Consider the following 18405-nt stretch of genomic DNA (forward strand, 5'->3'; position numbering starts at 1 on the left):
ACTGTTCGTGTCACACTTTCATCCAGGAAACTTTTTGATATTAATGAACAAAAGCAGATAGAGCACCTATCACAGGTGAAATGGAAATCATCCAGACAGTGCTATAAACTGTGTGTGTAGATACTATTGGACTTCCTGCTTTTGCTGTTGGTATTGAAGAAGGTTTTCCTCAGCAGCAGGTTTGAGCCACTTGCTTCTGAGTCCCTTCCCTCAGTCAGGTGCTAGTACAGGATGTCTCGAGTTGCAGGAAAATTATAGGTTGCATTTCTGCTTCTCCTTGGACATGAATGTCTTGGAATAGCCTATTGCAAATGTTGTCTTTGATAAAAAGCCAAAATAAAAATTATAAAAAGTGTAGCTGAAAAATAAACTTCACAAATGTTCTTGGAGCAACTGAAATTTTTCAAGACCCATTTTGGATATTCATATCTTAAATGAACTTGGTGTAGGTATGGTTTGGGCCAAGTTTACAAAGCACCATTATGGATTTCTTGTATCTCAATTCTCTGAATCTTTCTGGGCTGTTCCTCCTAATTCCAGCAGTGCAGTGATATAGCACAACTTACTACTTTTTTTTAAAAAGTATAAACTATATTTAGCATTGCTCCCTAATTCAAACCTTCTTCTGAACCTAATGAAAGATTTAAATCTGGAAGCTCTTTAGCTTTTAGCACATGAATTTGCCTACAAATAAAAATGTCAGCAAAACATTTATTTTCACTTTGATTCTGCTTGTATGTTTATGTATATTTGATGATGGTGGTATATATGTGCACTTGTGTATATATGTATACTTGTTATTGGATGGGCATGAGAATAAACTGCGCTTCATAATGGCATGTATATGAAAGCATATGTGATCATTTTAAGGATTCAGACAGGAAAACACTATCATGGATGGTCATAATCTGTGATAAGACCAAATACACAGGCCCAATTTGCTCAGCACTTGGCTGCATTGCCCAGGAAATGGTTCCTTCCCTCTACATCCATTTCAAAGGGCTGACTCTTCTGAAATTCAAACCCTCTTATATACATTCAAAATCAGTAGTCCGTTAAAAATGTTGAAATGGGTTCTAGGAAATACTTTAAGACTGGTATCTTTGCATGAGAAAGATGCAGGATATTGTCCACAATATTTTCCTTTAAAATCTGCTATGCAGGCAAGGCAGAATGGCCTGTTATTGAAAGGGCTCAGAATCCCTTTGTGTGCCTTGGCTCAGTCTGCGCCCTTCCCCTAGTGCATCTATGCTTGTGCTGTTTACGTACTGTCTGTTTAGGTGCGCTAGCTTCGGTATTGTTTAAAGTATTTGTTGTTCTGTATTTCTTGGATATTTAAAACATGAGTGAGGGATCAAAGGCAATAATCTTTTTCCACTGTCTGCAGGGTGTTGGGTGAGTTATTGTCCTCTGAACAATAGAGCAAATGTTTAAATATTACAGTGGTCTCCTCCCCCCCAAGTACAGAGCATTGCATTGCCTGTGGTATGTCAGCAAGCCTGGCGCTGCACCCAAGACTTTTTTTTCAGGCCTACGGCCAATGCTTTCAAAATGCTGCAGTTGCAATAAGCTTAGGATTCCTGCTCTGCAGGAAAAACAAACCAACCTCCTTCTGAAGTCATGGGACATAGGCTGAGTAAAGCTGAAAGAAGCAATTTCCGAATTGCTCTTTGCAGCATAAAGAGCCGCCCGCATGCAGGATGTGGAAGGGGAAGAGGTTTTTTGGGGCTAAGAACTGCGGAGCCTGCATATATGTGGCATTACTGAGCGAGACTCTTGGATCCGACTTCTGGGAAAACCATCTATTGTCTTAATCTATTGTCTGCTGGAGCCAGCCCTTAAGGCGTTACTCTGAGTAGGCTCTGCCCTCGTGTGGCTGCGAAGCACTTGAAGGGGGAAAGGTATGGAGCCAGTTGTGCCATCCCATCTAGCAGAGCAGAAGCGCATGCTAGGAGCAAGCTGCTTTTGCAATCTAGTCAGTGTGTGTCCTGGCCGGTATACGGAGGTGTTTGCCGCTGTAGGGGCTTGTTTAAATGAAACTTAAACTGGGGGGGGGGGGTGGGGTGGTAAAAGCACTGTGAGCAAAATCTCATTTCTTTGACCTGTTCTTCCTAGGTGTCATCTACACAAATGCAAGAGAACTTCAGACAGCATTTATTCTTTGTCAAATAATAAAACAAAATAACCTAGAGGGGACTTGGATATATTTTCTAGTTCCTTTTTCTTTCTGAGGCATATACTGTAAATTCTAGCACATATCTAAAGGTAAATTTCCATTTAATCTCTGCTTGCTACAGTGAGACCCTACCCAAACTATTGCAAGGCATGACGTTTGTTCACTTTGAGCTCTCTTTGGATTTTTCTTGCATAATTTCCATAACTGGCCCCTACCTTGGGTATTTTTATGAAGCTGTGTTTTGAGCTTCCTTTTGACTTTGTACAGATGACTGGAAAGAAAATAAAGTGAGGGTCTTGCCTAGAACACCTGCAAAACTTACAGGCTTCCTTGTGAGTTCGTGGCATTATTAAAGAACTAATAAGGACTAAAGGGACAAGTTTTGGGGGTTTTTTTTGTTTGTTTGTTTGGTTTTTTTTTTTCTTAGTAAGACTGACATGTAATGAAAAAGTAGGAAGTGTGCGTGACAATCTGGTCATCAGTTCAGTGGTGAATCAGCTCCAAATTATCTCTGATTGCATGTACCTTTGAAAAAACAAAGTGTGCTTTAGAAACTTGCAGTCACTATCTTGCTGGATGTCTCCCTGATCTTACTCCCATTTAGAAGATGAGCACAGGGCTCTTTCTCAAATCCAGACCATGTTTGCTAGGGGCAACAAGAGCCAGAACAAGTCTCCTAAAAACAGTCTGTCCAAGCCAGAGAGGAATGAAAATGATGCTTGTTAGAATCCCTCAAAAGGGATTTATAATCCTGATCAAGGCTTTTAATGTAAAACTACATTTTAAAATGTAGAATACCCTGTGAGGTGTGTGCAAAACCTCAGTGCTCTTCTGGCACAGGACTTTGAAAATGTTGCAAATGTTATGTGAATGCTCACTAGCATGGTGCTTAGATTAAACTTATTGATCACTCATTTAGTGAGCGTCAGTGTGTTAATGAAGGCAGCCCGCAGCAATGTGGGCTGTAGGAGAAAGCAGGCATTCATCTTAGGCAGAATGTATAATTGTATTTGGCAGATGGAGCTTTGAGACTAGTGCATCCAGTGATAAGCTGGATTACTTTTCCGTTTAAAGAAAACAGCTAATGTGGCTGAAAAGGAGCTTTTACTCTCATCAGTTCATGCAGAGATCTGTGCAGGGGAGGAGAGCTTAATCCTTTGCAAGACTCACTGTCTTAAAATTCCAAGTGTTTTATATATGTGCATGCACATAGTAGATGATACCTTTCATAGAAGAGCTTGGCAAGTATCGATTAAATATCAGAAGCTCAGGAGCTGAGGGATGGTCATGCTAACAACTCAGAGGCAGATCTGAGAATGGGAGCAGGAACAGAATGAGTTTTCTAAAACCAGAGTTGGTCCTGAAGCAACAGAAAAAGCTGAGGAAGTGTCATGTTGGATGTAATTTTTCCTGGTTTTGGGGTTTTTTCTTCATTTAAAGGTAAAGGGAAGGTTAAAGATACACTGTTTAAAGACAAGTATAGGAACAAATTCAGCCTATGTAACTAGAGCTTCTTATGCTCTTGCCACTAATCTTGCTATGTAATCACAGGATTGTGTGTTCAATCACACATGTGACTCCCTAGTGCTGCCAACTCTCCCGGTTTTCATCAGTTTCACAGTAATTAGTCCAAGAAGCAAGACATTTCATCTCACTTCATAGAGGGGAAAAACAAACCAGTTTTAGGCTCTCTTCTTGCACAGCAAAACTTAAGAACAACCTAACTGCACTCTGAAGATTCATACGCGAAAGGCAGATGGCATTTGTGCCCCAGAAATCCCCATGGAAACTTGGTTGGAAAATTTTTTATTTGGTGTCATAGCAGACCTGGGGGGGTTCCTGACCTAAGTGCCTGTAATTTTCCACACCTCTGATCTTTTGGGTCAATTTTAATTGAGTTTGAACTTACCATGGTGAGTCCACGCGTTATCAAAAGTTAGAGATGGGCAAAGCCAAGAACCTACCCCTGATTTTGTTCAGTTTTAGTAAGGATGCAGTATAGAAAGAAACTCGGAAAGAAATCGCGAGTTTCACAGTGACTAACGCAGTGCTGGTTGAACATCGTGTTTCTCTGCGGCGCACCATCTCCTGGACCAGGTTTTAGGCAGTTAACATGCGTTTGGGGTTTTACTGGTAACATTTAAAAGGCTCTGCTTCCCCCTAGTGGTTCAGCTTGGCAATTTCGTCTCGTCCCCCCCACCTTTTTTTTTAATCCTGACAAACCCCTTTTGACAAGTTATGATTTTTTTTTTTTTGACGTTGTTATTCAAAGACACTTCACTAGCCTACTTGTACCGTGCCTTTCTTAAGGTTAACCCTCTTGTTCCCAGGCTGGTCTCTTATTTCCAGTGCTGAAATGCACACAGCAAACATCATCTAGCGTTAGGAAAGAGACTCCAAGCCTTGCCGGACTGACGTAGGAATAAAGGGATGGGTTCTGAAGGTCTTCTGGGTGGAAATACTGCTCATGAATTAAGGTAGTAAAAGGTGAAGGCAAAACCAAGGAGATTATCTGAAATTTTGCGTGCATAGAGGATGTGGGTGTAACTTTGGTATTGACAGCCCTGGAGTGTGAAGCCATCTGTTCTTCGTGCTTAAATATTAGTGTGAAACTAACTACCTACATATGTATAGATGTCCCTTTTAATCAGCTGCAATCTGTCCAGGAAGCCAAGCTGTTGGGTTTTCTTTGATGCTGTGAAGCAAATGAGGAAGAATCCAGGGAAACCTAAGCTAGCAACGCTTGTCAGTGCAGAGATGCATCCTTAATCCTGGCCTCTGACCACTGGCATCTGTCTTTCAGCTTCCTGTTCTGTTTGGCTGTCTGAGGCTCAGACTGAATTTAAGAGAGTAGCTGAAGAAAACGTGACTTTGCCCTGTCATCACCGCCTGGGCCTCCTGGAGCAAGGGAGCCTGGATATTGAGTGGCTGTTGCACATTTCCGAAACAGTACAAAAAGCGGTAGGTTGAGCCACAATTAGCATCTGCTGAGAAAATCATCTTATTTCTATGTTGACATCAGCAGCAGCCATTGATTTAAAGAGACTTCTGTGATGATCTTTGCAAGTTATTCTGATGAAGTAAGCAGTGTTTAGAAAACAGCTGATTTATTTAGAGAGATTTATAATGTGTAAAACCTATTTGATATTCACGTATGCTGTATTGGAACAGGTTGTGTTACAATCGAGTTTTCTTTAAACTAACACTGTTATGTAATCATTATTGGACAAACTTCAGAATTGGCCTTCAGGTTTTCAAAAATGACCTTGGATTTTGCAGGCCCAGTTTTGGAACCTTGGTTTCACATAAAAATATAGTAGTTTAATACTTATAAAATCAGGTCTGCAGTAACTTAAATTACCTAGCCAAAACCCACCAAAATTAAGGACTGCTTTTATATATTGTGGCATAAGCTGACGTCTATTTTGACACTAGTATAAATGCTCCAATATGTATCTCTAGCACAAATACAGTTTTATGTATTAGTTTCAGACTTGAAATGCAGGTTTAATTTTCTACCCTGGCACAGGCTTCCTGCGTGACCCTTGGCAAGTCACTTAACCATGCAGAACCTTAGTCTGCAGTTCCTGGAAATGCTTTGATGTGTTGTTCCGTGTGAAAGTAAATTTACAGCTGGCTGATCAGTGACTGTCTGCTCCTCAGGTGATCACTTACTCTGGAGGCCGTGTTTATGATGACCTGAATGAAGAACAGAAGGGGCGTGTTTCCTTCACATCCAACTTCCTTGCTGGAGATGCATCCTTACAAATCGTATCACTGCAGTCCAGCGATGCAGGGAAGTACATATGTAAGGTTAAAAATGCTGGGCAGTACGAATGGGCTCGCATCACCCTGAAGGTTGTAGGTAAGGTCATTTTATTGTTCTTCCAAGGAAAAAAAATCGCTAGACTCATTTCCTGGAGAGAGATTTATTTCAGCAGGGTATAAATACAAAGACATTTCACGATCAGGTTTCACTGTCCAGTTCCGTATCTGCCTTTGCATTTTTTGTTAAAGGCCAGGACACAAGAAGAGCCTAAAGAACTGTTTTGAGGTAAGTATGATCACCTGCAAAATCATATGAACTGTTCTTTCCAAATTATCTCTATGATCTCATCACACAAACTATACTGATATTCTAGCCTAGTTGGCGATCGCCCTGTCCAGATCTCCAGCTGAGGACTCTGGGTTCATGTCCCAGGACCCCAAACTGATCCAAGTCAGTGGAGGTGACAAATAAGCTGCTGGGATTAGCATTTCTCTTCCCTGATTTCAGTTTATTGGTTGGCTTTTTCATGTACACTGTCATCCTGTGGAAGAATCCGGCCTGCCGGATGCTGTGGGGAGAAGGAAGAAATGGAGAAGTAGGGGGAGGGAAAGGATGTTCTCTAAATAGTACCTAGAAGAGCAACACAGTGATACAGCTCCTGATGCAGGTATCCGTGAGGCAAATTGCCCCAGAGTATTATAATGTGTCATTTCTATGTCTGAGCCAGCCAGCTCCACTTCTTAGACTATGAAGTTGCACACAGTTGCAGCTAAAGTCCCCTAACAAACATCACTGGTGTAATTCCTTAATGAATTCCAGAGAAGGCAGCTCTTGGAAGCTGCTTAAATTACATACTTTGCCAACGAAAGGGTTTCCACCAAGAAAATAATCTGCTGCGTTTACATGACCTGTCTTCTGTTTCTTCTAGAAAAACCTTCCAAGCCCAAATGCTGGCTAGAAGGGGAGCTGTTGGAAGGAAAGGAACTGTCCTTGCAGTGCCGTTCTGCCTCTGGCACTGCACCCATCTCCTACCGATGGCAGCGCATAAATGAGGAAGACGAGAGAGCTGAACATCTCCCGCCTACATCAAGAGTCAGTAAGTCAGGTCATTTCCTCTTAGAATTCTCAGTACGCTCAAAGCCAGATAGCCGCCCACACATACATGCATGTTTAGAGTCAAGTGCCTGCTTTTTAAATGGGGATTACTTGGTGGCAGTGATAGCAACGATATAACAGTACCTCTCGCTACTGCAGCTGGACGTTGTGGTGTGCTCCACCCTGAACAAGGAAGTGCGTGAGGAGTTTGTTTAGCGTTTTGCCGAAGGCTGATAAATTATCTTTTGTGAGGCATCATTGATTGTTCTTGAACTGATTTGATCTGGAAGTTCAATTTATGCTTCTGTGTCCTATCTGCTGTTAAGGTTTCTTAGTCTTTTTGGATTAATCCTGGTGGCATTTCTCCCGTTTCAGACATTTCTAATCCTGGGCAAGTCCTACTGAAGAATCTTACACAGATGAGCACAGGGTTATACCAATGCATTGCCACCAATGAGGCTGGACAAGAAAGCTGTGTTGTTCAAGTGACAGTGCAGCGTAAGTATTGGCACATAACTAGTATTCGCACCACTGTATGAGCAGTGCTGCTTCACAGCTGTCTCATCTTGACTGGTAAACTCTGTGCCATGCCTTTGCTCTCTCTTATTTGAATCACATGAAGTAGTCCATATTTATCGCACTTACGGTTTGCACAGCAGTCCTCTGTATAACCAGAAGGGGTAAATACATTATTTGGGCTCAGATGTTTTCATCTGTTAGAAATTTTGATTTTGAGAATGACTAATGAAAATATGAGCGGAAAAAACAGTGAGTGAGATGTTCCAGAGTCTCCAGCTTTTGAGGTACTTCTGGGTGGAGTGATTGCATGAGATCACTCTCAAGCATAAAACCTTGGTGTGGATATTCCATCATTCCAATTCCAAATTACATATCTCTCGCGCTTGGGACAATGAACTGTCTAAAGGCAGCTGGAAAGGCTGATTTTGTCATGAAATGGTGTGCAGAATAAAAAGCAACTTTTGACATAGTTTGGTTTTAATCTAGACTTAATAAATCCTGTCCTGAACACCAGAGATTAAAATCAGTGTCCTACCTGATTAACACCATTAAGGGTGTGTGCATGTCTAGGTACCTATGTCCTTTGCATATGCATGCAAGGAAAAGGGTGGAGTTTAGCACCAGCATTGAGGACAAATCCAAACAGTACAGTTTAGCAGGTTTTTATGTGCAGCGCTCAGGGGAGGTCAGCAGGAGCTGGAAGTGCTGTGATAAAGGACTGCTAGTAGAGAAGTCTCTTCTTGGAGATTCCATAGCTTTGGAATTTTTCTGCCCAGCCAGGCCTGAAATAACTGGAATATGGTTATGTAGCAAGGAATACCTGTTTGCCTCAGGCATCTGAAGTAAAAGCGTCCAGGCAGCTTTTATGCCAATTGAACTGAATTGGTTTAAAACCTCACTTTGGTTTGCTAAACCCTCCATAGGGACAAGCCTTAAAGAAACAACTTTCAGCCAAACCCAGTCTAACCACTCTTATCAAAAGAGTTGTCATAAAGTATTAACTAAGGGCCCATATACACTAGGAAGTATCCTTTCATTAACTTTGTTATTTTGGATGAAAAATACCTTACACCTGCACAGTATGGTCTTCCTTTCCTCCTTCCTCTCTACCGCCCTCAGGTCACTTTTTCCCCCAATTGAATAATTCATTCTGCAAGTGGATTGTAATCATTTCAGGGTGAGTTGAAGGGGAAGAAAAATCATCATGGGGAAACACTCGTAGTTCAAACACTCTTCTGCCTCTAGCAAACTGCCTGGTGCTTTGTTTCGCATGTGGGTTGTCCTGTCTGTCTCTCTATTTTCTGTGGTTCTGTGCTCTTACGAGAGGATTTTCCCTCCTCTTGGAATTCTGACCGATAGCTGAAGGCATAGCACTTGTGATCCCACCCTTCCAGAGGTGAATACTTATCTCACTGTCAGCTCAGGTTTAGAAACAATGCCTGAAGATAAACTGGTTCAACTTCTGTGTGGAGACACGCCTAAATAAGTAGACTAATACATTCTGTTCTGATTTATACCCAGTGCTATAAGTTGTAGTGTGAACTAGAATCTGACCGTATGACCCTAGTGAGAGTTTACTGACCAACACGTTTGTTTTCTGGACAACAGATGCACAAAATATCGGCATGATTGCTGGAGCGGTTTGTGGTGTGGTGATGGGACTTTCCCTCCTTTTCCTGGTGGTGAGGCTGACAATCAGGAGGAAAGAAAAGAAAAGATATGAGGAAGAGGAAGCACCAAATGAAATCAGGTAACGCCTTTTATTTAATCCCCCACCTCCCACCCTCCCTTCTTTCAATTTCACACATCTTTTCACTACAGTTTTAAGTAACCTAGGTAGAAGTGTCTTAAAAGGTTGTTCTAAAAAGCTTTTAAAGTCTCCCTGAAATATCAGTGACACATTTCTTGAATGTGAGAATCTTTGTGAAGACTTTCCAGAAAATTAGATAGATGATAATGTCTTCCCCCCTTCTCCCCCCCCCGCACAAATTAGCATAAAACTCAACAAAATATTCTCTCTCATGCTTGCAATTTCAGCATTTAAAAGCATTTGCATAATCCTCTCCAGTACTAAATTCAACCCACTTGTCCATTGTGGTTCTGAGAGGTTTGTTGGTTTGGTTTGGGTTTTTTTCTTTCCAATTGCAATTTCTGTTGGGAATGCTATGAGGCAGGCAGGTTCTCACAGTCTTTCTTGAGTCTTTTGAACAACTGTGCTTCTGGATTTAGCTCAGGGTGAAAAATCCCCTGAGCTGCTGTGTGCAGAGTTGAGAAGCCTCACCCTGAGCGGGTGTACCAAGAATGCTGACGCATGTTCTTTGAACTCATCTGTTACAAGCGTGTGAGGTCTGCCACTTAACTCCCCTAAGCAGAGATTGGTCTCTAGCCAATGGAGCCTAAACTTCTCAGGAAGGAAAGTGCTGGGAAAATATATTTCCAGGAATGAGTTTTAGCTGCTCCTGCCCTTGAAGAAACCCCTTGCCTTGCTCCATCCTTATGTCTATTTGTAAAAGACTGCCTGCCCTTGTACGACATCTATGTACCATTAGGCATCTCTATAATCCATTCAGCAGCTGATTACTCTGATGGTCAGGTTGCCAGCAAGAAGGTAGTCTTTGCTGATTTCTTCCCTTCTCTTTTCCCTGTTCTCTTTGCTTTCAAATCTTGCATGCCTTTTCATTTTTAATTTGAGCTTCAGCCTCTTCTATCACCTTTTCATGCATGACTGTTACCTCTTCTCTTTCTCGCTGGGCCCACTTCTCACACTTCTTTCACTACCCACATTTTTTTTAAAACTAGAAGAACTGGTCTCAGCTAGTCCTAAGTCATTTGTCATTATGAGTAAGGATTACAGAGCAGACAGTTCTAGCTGAACTGTTTGCACTGACCCTTGGCATTCGTTCCACAGACCTCAAAGCCACACACAAAGAGCCAGTCGTGTGCAGCATGTATTCTAAATCCATTTGACCAATAGCTCCGCAGAGCAATAGGGAGTTCAGTCCACAAAGTTACATAGCACAGAATTCAGAAAACCCTGTACCTTGCTCAAACTGCTAGACAAATATGTCCTGGTGATTTGCAGCTTCAATAAGCAACTGCTTATTGCAGCAGCAATTCCGCCTGGTAAAATGTATAAGCATTTCTGTTCCCGCGTTTGAGCCCTGTCATCTGTTTGATTGCAGAGAAGATGCAGAGGCACCCAAGGCCCATCTTGTCAAGCCCAGTTCCTCTTCATCTGGTTCCAGGAGCTCACACTCAGGTTCCTCCTCAACGAGGTCGACAGCCAACAGTGCCTCTCGCAGCCAACGGACTTTGTCAACGGAAGCTACTCCCCATCTAACTCCTCCCCAGTACAGCCAGAGGGAGACGGAAGGAAAAGAAATTGAGCCAAAGAAAGTCGACTATGCTAACCTGATGAAAATGGGAGCAACGCTGGTCATGGTGCCTGCCCAAAGCCGAGCGTTCCAGACCGTGTGACTGCTCACCAGCTGTCTGGAGACTCCTGCTGTCCAGAAACACTTCACGTACCACCAGCCACATAGAAATTGTTAGGTTAGCTAGTTATCTTTCTGGACAGCTTAATTTTAATCACTTGTGATTATTCACACCACAAGAAGCCCTCCCACTCAACTCTTTCTTACATCCTCCAGCACTGAGGTTCTGATACAGAATTTTTTTTTTTCTAAGAAAGATACCTGTGAGGGAAAAGGGAGCCTTCTTTTTAAATTATCTTTTTTGGAAGTGGAACACTGAGCATTTTAAAACTACAACAGCTAAGCGCTGTACAAATGAAATGAAGCCAAACCTCAGGATTTTTTAAAAGGGATCAACAGAGACATAAAGATGCATAATATTCCAGAGAGGTTTTGTGGGGAGGGAAAAGTCTCTTGTACTGGTTATGGAGAACTTTCTCAAAGATGCATTGTCTTATCTGAAGATTTTGAGGCAGACTCTCTGCTGAGGGTAGTCTGATGTTCAACCTCAAAGGGAACTGACAGACACTTCATGTTTTCTGCATTCAGTCTTCTAGTGAAATACTTCTGAAGGCTGTAACTAAAGTGGAAATGAAAGGATCACTCAAAAAGGTCAAGAGATGCAGTATTAAGGCATGTGTCTGAACTAATCTCTGTACTAAAGACAAAGGACCCTTTAATGTCAAGGCAACAGAGGTGCTTTAATTGCCAGAATAAACTTAATGATGCACCCAGAGAGATACGGTCAGGAGCCTGACTCTGCTTTTATGATCAGCACTGCAAAGCCGCAGCAACTCCACTGGAGTGGTATCTGTGGCAAATGAGCCTTAGTGTGATAAGAATTGGGCACTGAATCCAGAAGGAAGGCAGTACCTCCAAAAGTGAGGGCCACTAATCTACCACAAAGCCTGGATGAAGCATTTGGAAGATATCTTTGCTATTGCCATGTTGTGAATTCACCAGTTTTGGGGTGAGCCATGCTGTAGAAGCCTTATGGAGAGCTCTTCCCAAGACTGAACGAACAGCATTCTTGAGCTGACCTTCAGGCATCCAGGTAAGACTGAAGGATAGAGTGACAGAGCACATAGTGAGGAAAATACACCAGGGACACGGAAACAAGCACAATGCTGCTTCCATTAGAAAATATTTGTGCGCGTTGTCCCATTTATACACCAAACGCTGGGCCACGTGCTATTGTTGAGGCTTAAACCTTAGCAAGACTCTTAAAAAACTGCAAGAATCATAAAAATATTTTATGTGATTAAATTAACCAGAATAAACATTTCCAAGGAATATAAAGTCTTACACTTCAAGTTGAAGGCCAACAGGAAACGATGGGAGGTAGGGACTCCAGAGGCTTCCTCTGGAAGCAGATGTTCACATAATTCTGTCATTTATATTTTCCTCTGAAGAACTTGGCTCTGACAACTACTACACACAAGACACTGAGCTTGTAGGTTCTAGATTCCTGTATTCCTGGACTGATGATTTCCTATTTAAAAAAATGAGGTGTGGGGTTTTTTTTTCATTTGAGGGAGGAAAAGTTTTCTGCAATTTGTGGAATGAGTCTACAGGAGATGGATCAGCACAGAAGAACCACAGATCTATAATTCTTTCACTCCAGGGACTGTAATTAATCTCCTTTTCTGACTGAGACCCAGAATGCTAGCTTTGCTTGAGATATTAGACAATCTGAGCAAAGCCAAGCCCTGCTTGGGCTACTTCCTTACGGGAAATAGTTTTCAAACTTGCCCTATACTATATGAGAACTTCTCTTCCTAGGAGCAGTCACCCATTTTCATCACATGTACCAAAATGTCACTTGCTCTCTCTACCCCAGAGTCAACCTATCCACCCTTGGCAGGACCAAGTACTGATCTGTTGTGCAGTTGAGTCACAGATTTAAACAAAAGACACATCTGGTATTAGGTGTTTGATAAGCTTCTACTTTTGTGACAGCTCCTGGTGTTGGATACCGTGTCATTCTACTTACACAGTTTCCCTGGATACTCCAGAGGCACATTCCTGGATCAGCTGTGTTTTGGTGGATTTGGTAGTGGCTGTCACTGTTGGGAAGCAGCAGCTCTAAGTGTCTGTGATTCCTCTGCAGTTGCTCCTTTCCTGGACCCCGAAGGCTTAGGCACTGCAAAGTGCTTACAAGGTACTCCAGAGCTGGGAAAGTCCCAAAGAGCATGAGCAGGACTGCTAAAGTAGTTTGTGGCTTTTTCTGTGGTTGCTTATTTCGCTTAATGTTACCTGTGTTGCATCTGAGGATACTTATTCTATGCATATAAAAACAGGAGCACTTTTCTCAGTAAAGAATACATGCCTGAGCAACCAGAAGCTTATTACCACAAAGTAAGGGTAACAATTCAAATAGTCGAGCTGGCTACAGTCTGAATACCAAATGCTGTAGGTTAGCTTTGAGTCACAGGCCAGACTTGCAATTAGCAAAGAGGAGGATGCTCTGTCTACAGCCTAGAAGCCACTTGCTGCTGGCTAGGAGAATTTGCCCAGCCTGCTCCTGGCAGTCTCTTTCCTGGAGGCCTTTGGGAATCGGCTGCAGGATAGATCAGCTGTGGCAGCCCTCTCCTGGTCTCCAACTCTCCTGGAGCAGAGAAGTCACTCCTTATCACATGAGCTATCTGTCTGATTGCATGGGATGAAAGGTATACGGACCTTGGGGAAAAGAAGTTAGTTGGAAGCAATTGCTGAAGCCTGGTGTGCGTGATTGTTCTGGGCTGTTCCTAGCCCTGTTGGGAAGCAGGCGGTACACACGCCCGCTATCCAGGCATGCCCGCTGTGTCAGAAAAAGCACCGTGGCCCTCTCCTGCCATGGTACAAAGGTGCAAAGATGCGTGGCCCTGGTTAAAAAATGTGGGTGCCGTGGTGATTTAAAATCACTAAGTCTGAAATGCTGCAGTGCTTTTCAGACCACACGTCAGTGATCTCGCAGGTGAACACAAAGTCAATTCTGCACTTCAGTTGCTAGCACAAAGCCCAAAGGGAAAAGTTCATTACTCAAAGGAAATACAAGAAAGGGATCATTTCAAAGGTATTCTGTTTTCAAAGGGACATTTTCTGAGCTCCGGATGATAATATCGGGAGTTGCACAAGGGAAGCAAATGAACCATAAGCCAAACTCTGTTTTGTAAAATAGTGTACTTAAAGCATTTACTGTCATATACCAGTTATTACTAGTGTGATTAAATGCATACAATGTTATGTAGCTTTCTTTTGTTTCTCAGCAGCTAAACTAAGCTTACATCTCTTCTACCTGCTATAATTGGTGTACTTGTACTGTGTCTGAACAACTCAGAGGAAAGCAAATATTTATTATTGATTCCTTTGAATCAATGATTTCGTAATTTTTTTTTTTTGGTTGGTTGTTTTATAAATAAATGTGCTGCAGCTCAACTAAACTTGTACTAATGTTCCATCTTCTGTGGTATGATGCGTTACATGCTGTCAAGCTGAATCCAAGGAAAAGAAGTATGGAGTCAAAAATACCATTTTTATGACTACGTGCATATTTGTGTAGAAAGTGTGGGGAAGCTGGTCTTTTTCCTGGGTATTTTTTCCGTCTGAATTATGTGACATGGTATGAAATATGTGAAACCTTGGGTGTACTGAAGTAAATGGCATTTTGACTTCCATGCAGCTATTTCACCTGAGATATTTTGGCTGAGGATGTAGATGCTTCAAGCTAGTATGGTAAATAGTGCCAGCATAGACACGGCACAGATACAAAACTCCAGTGACACTGCACTCCCGCATCTGCGACCTTACTTCCGAACCAGCCGCTGAGTTTCAGTTCATCTCTAGAACTGGGCGTGAGATGACAATGAAACCTTGAAGAGCTGTGTTCAGACAGTTTAGATCTTCTCTGCAGATAAACATTTTTAACTAGCTAACAGGAATCTCCGGTCAGGGAGATGTAGGCGGAATTTAGTGTAACTAAACATAACTGTGGTTGATTTCTCTTGCAGTGCTTCAGCCTTCTTTCCCTGGGGGTGTTTTGCGCAGAGGTCTCCCATCATCAGCCATCTTCTTTACTGAAATCTGGGAGTAAAAATTGCAACATAATTACACAGTATTTAAAACAAAACACAGTGACAACACAGTGGTCTCATAGGTGTGTCCTTCTGTCTATCCCTGATTCATGAGGAAATGCTATTTACTGGCTCCCTCCTGAGTTGATGACATCCAAAATCCTGATTAGGTGATACGCATTTTGAGAGGAATTGTGCTATTGCATACTTTTGTACAGTATCAGGAATCTTGGGTTATTTTTAACCTCGATCAGTTTGTACTGACACACTGAAGGAGGAGAGCTTGGTGGGAAAGGGACAGGACTGCCATGGAAATGCATGATTTTCAAACTTCAACAGGGGCATGCAGATGCAAGTGTTGTATAAATAACAAACGTTTCTGTTGTGAATAGGAAGTGTGTCTTTGATACAGTCTCCACTCTCTTCCCAATTCTGTTTTAAACACTTAAAGGAGAAGCAGTGCTTGATCTCTAATGTACTAAATTGGCTTCAAAAAATAATGTTGGAATTCATAATTTGAAAAAACTCCACACACAGTACTTGTCAGTGTCCAGCCTGCTGAGCCTTAATTTTTTTGATATACAGTAAATGAGCTACTTTTGTCCAGTATGTTAACAGCCTTCAATTTCTAATGTAATGAGTCATTTGCAAAACTGCCCTCCTCCCTGCACTGACTCACTGTTGTTTTAGGCTGCCTTCGCTTGCTATCAGTCTGTGGAGCAAAGTACGGTTACACATCTAAATGTCACTGTTTAATTTCAAGGTGCAGGTAGTGCTATTCTTGGGTCCTACTGAAATTCTGCTCATGATTTAAAAAAACAAAATGCAAACGCAATCCCTTGCTAACAGCACGGCTCCTGTGAGACTTGGCGTGCAATGTATTCAGTGCAAGTTAGCACTGCATTCCTGAGAAGCATCTCCTGTGTAGCCTGGGAGCTGAGTGCTCCAGCAGCCCGTACTCTGGACAGGGTGGAGTGTGCTTTGCATGCCATACCTGGTCAGATACAGGGTGATGGTTCGTATTGACTGCCCTTATCTTTAAAGGCACAGGAGAGTGACAGCTAGCGCTCCATGATATGGAGCCCCTTTCCTTTTCCTGTTGCCCCTCCTGTCTCTAACCTTGTACACCCAAGTTCCAACTCCAAACTACGCCTTCTGTTGTCACCCAAAGATTCCAGTTCAGGTTCCAGCCCTGAGCGTGGCAGAGCAAGAATAGGAGCCACAAACTGTTGCTTGACATGAGTGACTTCCTGTGGGCCAGCAGACCCACCACATCTGTCACGGGAGCCTGGTGGTGTGTGGCAGTGAGAATCTGCATGTTAGTGGTCTGATAATGGGTTACCAGCTGCCAGCTGATCTGGAGTAACTGCATCATGTTCCCTAGTAGAGGTCACTCAAAATTGCCATGAAAGAAAGAGGCGTTGTCTCCTATCTGTCTCAGGGTGCAGGCTTGCACACAGCAAGGTATCAGAGGACAATCAGTCGTTTGTTTGGGATAAGCCTGAAAGGAGAGATTTGTTAGTGTCCGTTCCCCCCGCCCCCCCCCCCCGTCAGAGTATTTGATTTTTAAGCAGTCACCAGGAGTCTTTTTGTCTAAGGCCAACCCTGTGGGCAGTGTTAAGAGCGCACCAGAAATGCTTTTTCACACAGTTCTTACCCCTGATTATAGAAGTTCCTTTGCCCCTTTTCCCACTGTATAGGGTCACAGAGGCTGGCCAGGATACCGGTTTTGTGTAGCCCTCCTCCTAGCGACTCCCTCTGACTTTTCCTCTCAGCATTTTATGCCATGTAAACATTTGATGCAATTCACAGCACTTCTGCTAGAGCCTGACCTTACGTGATTTATGACCTCTGATCAGCTTTCAGCCTAAGGCGCTGAGACCAGCTGAATGTTTGCAGTCGTCCATCTGCTCGCTTGATCCCCAAGGACACTGAACAGCCATGGTTTTCCACCGTTCAGAGCCTCCGTTTCCTTTCCACTGAAGTCAGTCGTGCTGAGAGCATGCAGTGAGCAGCGCTGACATACCAAGGAGTGTCACTTGGTGCCTTAGCACCGATTATGGACGAGAAAAATCTTAGGATGGAATAAAAAGTAGGGCTGGAGATGCTGTGGAGGCCGGATTCTGCTCTGTGGAGAAACCGATGTCACCTTAAAACAGCGCAGACAACATGGTTTCCTCTGCCTGGGTGAGAATGAGGGTGTGGGGAGAAATCGGAGAACACTGCCTTTTGCCTTGTTGAACAGAACAGGGAGGATTAGAGCAGCAACACGCTGCTGGCATACCTTATCGTGCTCCGAGAGAGATTTACTGGCGCAAACGCTGTAGGAAGCACAAAAATGAGAAATGCCGTCATTCCTCTCGGGGCGGAGGGTGATCTCCCGCCCCCCCCGGTATGCTCCTTGCACCTCCAGCTTTCCGATCGGAAAGCGAAACGCTCGTTTCTGGCTGGATTCGATTAGCCCGCCGTTAATCCTGCTGTTAATTGTGTTTAATCCCACACGGTTGCGCGCAGCGGTACCCGAACACCGCTGCTCGCAGCGTACGGGACCGCCACCGCAGGGACCGGCGTTCACGCCGCTCCCGGGGCCACGGAAGCGGCTCGCCCGCCGCGGGATGCCCACGGCGGTGCCGCGCTGGCGGCCCGGGGACGATGAGGGAGGGGGCCGGGGCTGACAGCCGAGCTCCGCATGGCGCCGCCATTTTGTGACCCCCCCCGTCCCCGCCCGGCTCCCCCTTGCTGCCACCCGAGACCTCTATGCAAATCAACCCGCCATCCCCGCGTTCTGATTGGTCATTCCCACCCCAAGGCGCCTTCTCGCCCCTTCCCCCTCGCGCGCAGTCTATGCAAACGAGCCTCCGGCACCGTGTTGCGATTGGCTGCCGTTCGCCCCCTGGCGCTCTTTCTCTGCCCCCGCCCCCTCCCTCAACCCACGCTACCCGGTGTCGTCACCCGCATGCGGCCGCTGGAGGGCTCTCATTGGCTCCCGCGCACGCGAAGCTCCACCCCCCCCGCCCGTTGCGGGCGGGGGGCGAGCGTTGCGGAGCGGTAGGCGGTTGGGGTGGGGGAGAGGGGAAAGCACATGAAGGTTCGAGAATACCGGCCGGCCGGCGGGCACGCCCCCTTCCTGTGCGCGTCACGAAGGGTGCGGGTTCCGGCTGACGGTCATTGGTGGGAAGGGCGGCGGAATACGCGAGGGGATTGGCTGGAGCGGAGAGAAGAGGCGGGCCCTTCTGGAAGGTTCTGAGGGGGTATATAAAGGCGGCGGGGCGGACGCTGAGCGGTCTCATTGAGCAGCAGCCTTCGCCGAGTCGCCTCCGT

At 44.2% G+C, this 18405-nt stretch overlaps 1 protein-coding gene and 1 long non-coding RNA gene across 3 annotated transcripts in view; one reads left to right on the top strand and one right to left on the bottom strand.

Annotated features, from left to right (window-relative positions):
* The window catches only part of CLMP (CXADR like membrane protein), a 41624-nt gene extending 30385 nt beyond the window's left edge, over positions 1 to 11239 (top strand). Inside the window, exons 2-7 of the mRNA XM_052786465.1 lie at positions 4980 to 5137; positions 5840 to 6041; positions 6874 to 7041; positions 7416 to 7538; positions 9168 to 9309; positions 10742 to 11239. Of these exons, the coding sequence (XP_052642425.1) occupies positions 4980 to 5137; positions 5840 to 6041; positions 6874 to 7041; positions 7416 to 7538; positions 9168 to 9309; positions 10742 to 11036 (1088 nt within the window). The 3' untranslated portion in view covers positions 11037 to 11239. The remainder of the gene's footprint in view (positions 1 to 4979; positions 5138 to 5839; positions 6042 to 6873; positions 7042 to 7415; positions 7539 to 9167; positions 9310 to 10741) is intronic.
* Positions 11240 to 14660: 3421 nt separating this feature from the next.
* On the bottom strand, positions 14661 to 18193 carry LOC128141572 (uncharacterized). Of its 2 annotated transcripts, none has more exons than XR_008235117.1 (3): positions 18037 to 18193; positions 16917 to 17405; positions 14661 to 15094 (listed from the first exon to the last, which is right to left on the bottom strand). It is a non-coding gene; the product is annotated as an uncharacterized LOC128141572 (long non-coding RNA). The 2 variants fall into 2 exon arrangements; XR_008235116.1 differs by having other exon boundaries at positions 18024 to 18193.
* Positions 18194 to 18405: the final 212 nt, after the last annotated feature.

This window comes from Harpia harpyja, chromosome 4 (assembly GCF_026419915.1).
Source record: "Harpia harpyja isolate bHarHar1 chromosome 4, bHarHar1 primary haplotype, whole genome shotgun sequence".
Classification (NCBI taxonomy): Eukaryota; Metazoa; Chordata; class Aves; order Accipitriformes; family Accipitridae; genus Harpia; species Harpia harpyja.